At 42.2% G+C, this 9012-nt stretch overlaps 1 protein-coding gene across 2 annotated transcripts in view; it reads left to right on the top strand.

The window, feature by feature from the left end:
• The first annotated feature begins 6 nt into the window (after positions 1-6).
• The window catches only part of CAPRIN1 (cell cycle associated protein 1), a 53094-nt gene continuing 44088 nt past the window's right edge, over positions 7-9012 (top strand). Inside the window, exon 1 of one of the 2 annotated variants that reach the window (XM_011965545.1) lies at positions 7-345. In XM_011965545.1, coding sequence (XP_011820935.1) covers positions 130-345 — 216 coding nt within the window. In that variant the 5' untranslated portion in view covers positions 7-129. Of the gene's footprint in view, positions 896-9012 lie in introns of both variants that reach the window. The other variant, XM_011965546.1, reaches the window with a different exon arrangement.

Genomic DNA, 9012 nt, shown 5'->3' with positions numbered 1-9012 from the left:
CCTCCCCCACCCGTTCGCGTAGGCTCCCGCCCGCTGCGCGTTTTGTCCCGCGTCTCGCCCCGTCCGTCTCCTGACTTGCCGCTCTTGTCCTTCCTCCCGCTTTTTCTTCTCTCCCCTCGCGGTCTGAAGATGCCCTCGGCCACCAGCCACAGCGGGAGCGGCAGCAAGTCGTCCGGACCGCCTCCGCCGTCGGGTTCCTCCGGGAGTGAGGCTGCCGCGGGAGCCGGGGCCGCCGCGCCGGCTTCTCAGCACCCCGCAACCGGCACCGGCGCTGTCCAGACCGAGGCCATGAAGCAGATTCTCGGGGTGATCGACAAGAAACTTCGGAACCTGGAGAAGAAAAAGGTGCCAGGAGTTGGCGGGGAAGGGAGGGGTGGCTGCGGCCGGGCTCTGCGCCCCCTCCGACCCTGGTCGGTGGAGTCTGCGCTTCTTTCCGTCTCGGGAGCGTTACTAGGTCCCCTCCTCCCACCCCCTGGTCCCCACGTCCCGTCTCCACGTTCAGCGGGAGCTTCGTGCCCAGAAAACGGGCTCCTGGAGGAGGAGGCACTTGTCACCTGACTCGGACGCGGCACTGTCCTCCAGGCCTCTTTATTACTCTTCCGCTGTGGGTCTGGCTTTTGGCCTTTGGGAGTGGGACATGTGAGGGTGGGGGCCTGTCGTCAGGACATCACTGTATGATGCCCTTCTCTCCGTCTCCGAGACCCGATTTCTCTGACGAGGGCCCAAAATGAAGAGGTCCCTGCGCAGGGGACTCCGGGCTCAACCAACCGCCTCGTGGAGTTGGGGCGGCCTGTGTCCTGTAGCCTTGCGGTCTGTCCGCTCGGTTACCATGCATTTGAGACCTGTCGAGCGTCCCCTTTTCTTCGTGGGAGAGAAGTGTGTTTAAAATCTTAAGGCAGAACTGCCTTTCCGGCAGGCCCATTTTGAATGGATCTTCGATTTGCTACCCCCGCCCCCATGCGATGGGCTCCCCTGCGTTTCCCTCTTTGTTTCAATTGTTTAGGTGTCCCCCCGAGCCTCACGCTCAGCTCAATCGCGAGATGATTTTCTGCAGCGACTTTTTGTTCCTAGGGGACTCTGAAGGGGCGGGGGACTGCCAGGATTTAGATTCGTTGGGGGCTGGGTCCTGGGGAGACTGGAGAGGATGGCTGGGACTCGGGGCACATGGAGAGAGCGTCTAACATGGCGGCGGCTGCGGGGAGAGGGAAGCGCTTTACTGGAGCTGCATTGTGAGCACAAAGCGAAAGCAGAGGGGGAGGGCAGAGACCAGGCAGCCGCCCGGACTGGCCTCCTTAGGCCCCCCTCTAAAAAGAAAAATCGAGCCACACCCACGATTTTTTGGATTCAATATTTAGTCCTTGTAGATCACACTACTGAGGTATATCTTCATCTGCAAGTCAGCCTTTTGTTTTATGCTTTCATCGCAGGACAGTGTAAACTCTGTTTAGAGGGGCGTGTGTATGTATGTAGAGAAAAGGTCTGGGCAGGGTGAATAATTAAAATCAGTAAGATCAGAGGTAGAAGGGGAGAAACAAATTAGTCGTTTGTGAAAACGAGGTAATTACGTCTGTGACTATCATGTTAACTTGAATTTTACCTTGTAAAGTAAAATGAAAGTTTGATAACTTCTACTGTCTGCCTCTAGGAAAACATTTTTATAACATCTTGAATTTCCAGGAAATCATTTTGCAGTGTTTATGTAGCCAGATACCTAATAGCGTTACTTAGGTGCTGATATAGTAACTGGCTAAAACTTGGGCTGTGGGAAATAAGTTGAAAACTGGCGATGTTTAGGTCTTATTAGTTTTACTTATTTACTGATATATTTTGCATTTTGGGAGAGTTTTAAAACATTTAGATTTGATACTTCCTGTCTCCTCTTCAGTATTAAAGGTTGGGAGTTTTACTTGAATTTCGTGGACTTTATTTGAAATTGAGAGATGTTCTAATCTTGGGATTTCTATCTTTTTTTCCAATCATTTATTTTGATAAATGTGTGTTTTGTTATAGGTATTTGGAATAGTAGATGTAGTTACATCAACAAAGTAACAAAAGTATTTTCACTGTAAGCTGTGAGGTAGCTACATTCAAATGTTGAGTGGAATAAGCATGCCCAAGGCCAGTATCGTCTGAGTCTGACACATGATTTAGTTTACCCTGTTGAAATTGAGACTAACTTGGGTATCTTCTTAAATTTTTTTTTTTTTGAGACGGAATTTCGATCTTTTTGCCCAGGCTGGAGTGCAGTGGCGCAATCTCAGTTCACTGCAACCTCTGCCTCCCGGGTTCAAGTGATTCTCCTCCCTCAGCCTCCCAAGTAGCTGGGAGTACAGATGCCTGCCACCATGCCCAGCTAATTTTTTGTATTTTTAGTAGAGACAGGGTTTAACCATGTTGGCCAGGATTGTCTCTATCTCTTGACCTCATGATCCCTCTTCCTTGGTTTCCCAGAGTGCTGGGATTACAGGTGTGAGCCCCTGTGCCTGGCCTCTTTTTAAAATTTTAATGCAGTAAGCAAGCCTACTGATCTGGCTGCTACTTGAATTTTTGATTCTTCAGAATTTCTTTGAAATATTTTCTTCTAGGATAGTAATCTGAATGTAAATATTAATTATGAACATTAATAATGTATTAATACTAATTATGAACATTAATGATTAGTGATATAAAGTGTAGAGACATTAATGACTGAAAGATAACTCCTCAAAGAAGTTAATATAAAGGTAGGTGCTGACTGGCAGCCAATCTAGTTGTGAGGTGGCTTTTAGAATCTAGTGTTCACGTACTTCTGAAAAAAAATATAAATCTAGTTTATAAGCCCCTCCTGAGGACTTGAACTGTGACTGATCATTAAATGTGTATAGGTGCATGTGAGTTACTATACTCTGTCATACCCTACCCTCAAGTTTTTTTTATTTTTTGAGATGAATCTCGCACTGTCGCACAGGCTGGAGTGCAGTGGGACGATCTCGGCTTCCTGCAACCTCCACCTCCCGGGTTCAAGTGATCTTCTTGCCTCAGCCTTCTAAGTAGCTGTGATTACAAGTGTGCTCCACCACCCCAGGCAATTTTTTTTTCCTTTGAGAAGTCTCGCTCTTGTCCCCCAGTCTGGAATGCTATGGCTTGATCTGGGCTCACTACAACCTCCGTCTCCCAGGTTCAAGTGATTCTCCTGCTCGGCCCCCCCAAGTAGCTAGGGTTACAGGCGCCTGCCACTACTCCCAGCTAATTTTTGTATTTTTAATAGAGACAGGTTTTACGTTGTTGGCCAGGTTGGTCTAGAACTCCTGACCTCAGGTGATCCACCCGCCTCGGCCTCCCAAAGTGCTGGGATTACAGGCGTGAGCCACCGCGTGCAGTCAGATTTTTTGTATTTTTAGTAGAGATGGCGTTTCACCACGTTGGCTAGGCTGATCTCGAACTCCTGACCTCAAGTGATCCACCCGTGTCCACCTTCCAAAGTGCTGGGATTACAGGTGTGAGCCACCATGCCCGGCCTCCCCTCATGTTATAAAGGAGAAAATAATGTAATTATTACATAATTAACTAGGCTAATCCATACTGAAAGATTGCCATGTTAATAATGGAGATTTAGCAAACTGCACAGAGTAACTTTTTTTTCCTGTTGTCTCAGTGTTTTAAGTGGTAGATAGCAGTAAAAAGGTCCTAAGTTACAGTAAGTCTTGAGACTTTTCTGTAAGCCACAGATGGAACTCTACCCACGTAAGTAGTTAAGTTGGCAGTATTGATGTTGACTTAATTGCTATTAAAACTATATATTTTGCCTTTTGAAAAGCTCAGGGCATTTGGATTTTCCCTAAATTTAAGCACATCTGGTTTTTAGTTTAAATCCTTTTTATATTTAGATGATTTACTTGTGAGAAGACTTAACTGTTTTTAAGTATAAGTGAGCATTTCTAATGCACTAAAATAGGATTGCTTTACAAATCAGTTTTGAATTCCTCTTTAGAAACCCTTGTGGAGTAAAGTGAGGTACTGTTTACAATTGGATTTGTTTTGACTTCAATCCATTTAGCAACTTACATTTGAGCTATATTTCAATCTTGACCTATTATCGGAGCCTTCTGGACCAAAATGCTTTTTTTATGGATTTTAAAATCACGTATCCTGGCAGAAATGACTATGGATATGTAGTATTGCTTAAATTAAAACAGATAATTGAAATAATTTTACTGTATTTTAAAAAACAAAGTTGTTTATTTTCTAATAATTTGAGCCATTAAAGAAAAAGCTAAGCATCTGCTCAATGAGAATACATGCTTAATGTTGATGAAATATGATCCTATTATGTAATGCAACAAAAAGGCTTGGTAGGTTTTTAAATTCAGGCTTACAAAGAGTACATGAGGGCTGGGTGCGATGGCTCACGCCTGTAATCTCAGCACTTTGGGAGGCCGAGGTGGGTGGATCACCTGAGGTCGGGAGTTGAATACCAGCCTGACCAACATGGAAGAAACCCTGTCTCTACTAAAAATACAAAATTAGCCGAGCGTGGTGGCACATACCTGTATTCCCAGTTACTCGGGAGGCTGAGGCAGGAGAATCGCTTGAACCCAGGAGGCGGAGGTTGCGGTAAGCTGAGATGGCGCCATTGCACTCCAGCCTGGGCAATAAGAGCGAAACTCCATCTCAAGAAAAAAAAAAAAAAAAAAAAAGAGCACATGAATGTTTATCAAAGAGAAGAAATACAGCTGTGTTAAAGAGAATCAAGTGTAAAACTCCATTTGCAAATCTTACAGGTAGTATTGAATTGAGTGATTAACTGCCTAGTTTTCTTTATCAGTTCATTGGTGCTGAACTGGGCCCTAGGCTATGCAAGATATTTCGAAACTAAGTCTTAATTTTAACTGAAGAGAGACCTCATTTGATTTTATTAGATGTAATCACTTGTGATATAGAATAAAGGATGTTTTAATAGATAACATTTAAAATTGTTATATTCTTTGTGAATATAATAGGTTTAGATTCTAGTGACTTTGGTAGGTGAAAGATTAACTAATGTTCACTTGCGTAAAATGCTAAAATAGCCTGACAGCTTTTTAACCAGTATGTGACCAAAACTGATAGCCAGAAGTGTAGTGTTTTTTATACTTCTTCCTGAAGGCTTTCTGCGCTTCATTTTTACAGTTAGTAGTATTTAAAAAGAATGCTGTTGTTGTGAGGGTAACATTTCTTTCTAGAATGTTGCAGTGTGTCTGTGCTTAGAATTTTCGTTGCAGCTGTTGTGCAGAACTTAGGTGTTCAATGTTTTAAAATAAAAACATTCTTAACTATTTTATAAGTAAAATCTTTCCTTGAGGCTATTACCTGAAGCCTTCTTTGACATTTAAGATCTCTTGATGTGTTTGCTTCTCCATGGGTTGCAAGAACTATCCTTCTGCAATGCAGAGGGCAAGATTATTTTGCATTCAGCTTGTCACAGAAAAAAGCTGTAATGCTTAATTTGTTTCCGTTTGCTTGACTGTGTGTTTTTATGTGTAGCACTGGGAAGTATTTAAAAAGGTAAAGCTGTGAATTCCCCCAAGTGATAATGGGTATCTTTTTCTAGGTTGAGAGTAGAAGCGTATTACATTGAGAATGTATTGTTTTAACCTGGCCAAATTTGTTTGGGATACTACCCATGTGGCAAATATTTGAATGAGAATATATTTTGTGTGACTTACAGATTAAGCATACAATTTGCCAAAACTTTATGTAATTAATTTCCTAGTTTACATTTAGGGCTAGATGAAGACTAGTACTATTTCATCTTCTAGAAAAACTAATACTTTTCCTTTAGTAAAAGTGTTAATTTTTGTAATACTTTTACTTTTGCAGAAGGTTAAACTTACAGCAACTTAGTCATAGTTGTAATCCTATACTGTTTTAAAATTTAAAAGATTTTTTATTTTTATTTATTATCATCATTTGAGACAAGTTTTGATTTCGTTGCCCAGGCTGGAGTGCAATGGTGCGACCTCGGCTCACTACAACCTCCCACTCCCAGGTTCAAGCTTTTCTCCTGCCTTAGCCTCCTGAGTAGCTGGGATTACAGGTGCCCACCACCACGTCTGGCTTAATTTTTTGTATTTTTAGTAGAGATGGGGTTTCACCATGTTCGCCAGGCTGGTCTCAAAACGCCAGACCTGAAGCAATCCACCTGCTTCAGCCTCCAAAATGTTGGGATTACAGGCATGAGCCACCATGTCTGGCGTAAGAGTTTTTTTTGGAGCTTAAACCACCTTAGAATTTAGTCCAATTCATTTTATAGAAGACAAAATTGAGATGTTTATATGGAATGAGTTAGGTTGGAATGGGTGATTTCCAAAGTTTCTCCCAGTTTTTTTTTGAAACAGAATTTTGCTCTGTCGCCCAGGGTTGGAGTGCAGTGGTGCAATCTCAGCTCACTGCAACCTCTGCCTCCTGGGTTCAAGTGGTTCTTGTGCCTTAGCCTCCTGAGTAGCTGAGATTTACAGGTGCATGCCACCACGCCTGGCTAATTTTTGTATTTTTAGCAGAGACGGGGTTTCGACATGTTGATCATGCTGGCCTCGAACTCCCGATCTCAAGTGATCTGCACGCCTTGGCCTCCCAAAGTGCTGGGATTACAGGTTTGCGTGAGCCACCAAAACCGGCCTCTTAAATAATGTTTTATGGGAGTAATTAGACTTTGTAATATTCCATGGCCTAAGTGTAATTTTGATGTTTAATTATGTAGAACCAAGTAAAGCCTTTTGCTTCAAATCTTTAGTTTTTCTGTTTTAAAAAAACTGAATGCAAAAGAAAAATGCTTTCCATTTTTTTATTATTAGACCTTTATTAATGTCTCATTGTTAAACTTTGTGTTTGTATTGTCCAGGTAATGGGGTTCTGAGAATATTGGTAAGGTAAAATCCCGGTGTGTCAGGTATCATTGGTACATCCATATTGTAATGAAATAAACTTTTATTAAACTTTAAACTCTTAAGTTTTTCTCTACGTTTAGCTGCCTATGTACATTTGTCAGACTCTGCTCAAGCTTGGTATGTTGTAGACCAGAAAAATCTGGAGAAAGCATTACCAGTAGAGAGAAATAAGAAGTATGACAACCTTTTCATCCAAATTACTGTATTCCAAGCTTCTGGGTATTTCTTGGTAATTGGTTCCTTTTTCTGGGGGAAATGAATGGTGTGTGTGTAGACAGTACAGAAGAGTGAGAAGAGTAGCAGAACAGCCAAAGTTGGAACTGTGAATTGTTTGGTTTTAGTTCATTTCTTTCTTTCACTAGCTCTACTACAGTGCTTTTGTTAGATAGACTGTGAGTACAAAAACGTGGATGAAAGGTACTTTACTGGGTAGAGTTCAAAATTCAAACTTCCTGAGGAAAGGGGAGGGTGTGCTTCTTGACCATGCTCAGCTAAAGTAGTTTGTTTCCTTTAACTTCCCTGTTACCTATTGTCTGTACACTTCTTGACTTTTTTTTTTTTTTTTTTTTTTTGTTTCGCTCTGTCGCCCAGGCTGGAGTGCAGTGGCACAATCTCGGCTCATTGCAACTTCCGCCTCCTGGGTTCAAGCGATTTTCCTACCTCAGCCTCCTGAGTAGCTGAGATTTACAGGCATGCACCACCACGCCCGGCTAATTTTCTTGTACTTTTTTTTTTAGTAGAGACGGGATTTCACTATGTTGGCCAGGATGGTCTCGATCTCCTGACCTCGTGATCCGCCTGCCTCGGCCTCCCAAAGTGCTGGAATTACAGGCGTAAGCCACCGTGCCCGGCTCCTGAAGGGTTTTCTTTTTAGTTTTTACAGGTGCATAGAGTTGATGAGTAGGCAAGTAGAACACTTTTTTTTTTTTTTTTTAAGCTAGGTAGCAGGCTGAGCATGGTGGCTCACGCCTATAATCTCAACACTTTGGGAGGCCGAGGCAGGTGGATCACCTGAGGTCAGGAGTTTGAGACAGGCTGGCCAACATGGTGAAACCCTGCCTCTACTAAAAATACAAAAAATTAGCCAGCCATTGTGGCGTGCAACTGTAGTTCCTGCTACTTGGGAGGCTGAGACAGGAGAATTGCTTGAACCCAGGAGGCGGATGTTGCAGTGAGCCGAGATCGTGCCACTGTACTTTAGCCTGGGCGACAGAGTGATACTCCAATCTCAAAAAAAATAAAAATAAAAAAAATAAAAAAAGCTGCATAGCACAAGCAAGATATGTAAATGGTTTTAGGAGAACACAGATAATTTTTATTATTAGAACCATTGTACATTATTGGAAATTTCATTGCATTCTCAATACTGTTCTAAAAATAATTTAAGTTTTATTTTTTAGAGACAGGGTCTCACTCTTATCACCCAGGCTGGAGTACAGTAGGGCAATCATAGCTCACTCCAACTTTGAACTCTTAGCCTCAAGCGATCCTCTTGCCTCAGCCTCCCAAAGTGTTGAGATTTACAGGGATGACCCACTGTGCCTGGCCCACCTCAATACTGTTATCCAAACATAGAAATAACTGAAATATACTTTAGTCATTAAAAAACCCTTTGGGCCTACACTTTGATTTACATTGAACTTCTTTTTACATTGTGGACAGGAAATACAGTAAGCAAAAGTTTCCTCAGTTTTTAAAAGGACAGTAGAAAGAACACACTACAATCTACAGATGATCCATGGCAGCTATCTTCAAATGCTGAAAGCTTGCTCATGTAGCAGGAGTCTGTGCTGTTCTAGAAAATGAAAAAGTATTAAAACAATGATGGTGGGGATGTAATCTTTTTATATTTAACTCCCAAGGAATATATTAATAGAAATAAGTTGTAGAGACTTATGCTAAGGAATAGCTTGGTTAAAGCAACTAATATTTTGAAAGATGCCCTGTAAGATTATTTATGATAATTTGCTTTTCAAATCCACAAACTTTAGACTTTTTAAGAATGTAGTTCAGGTGGCTCAAGCCTGTAATCCCAGCACTTTGGGAGGCCGAGACGGGCGGATCACGAGGTCACAAGATCAAGACCATCCTGGCTAACACGGTGAAA

This window comes from Mandrillus leucophaeus, unplaced genomic scaffold (genome assembly GCF_000951045.1).
Source record: "Mandrillus leucophaeus isolate KB7577 unplaced genomic scaffold, Mleu.le_1.0 Scaffold73, whole genome shotgun sequence".
NCBI lineage: Eukaryota > Metazoa > Chordata > Mammalia > Primates > Cercopithecidae > Mandrillus > Mandrillus leucophaeus.
This window is presented reverse-complemented; position numbering and strand designations above follow the sequence as displayed.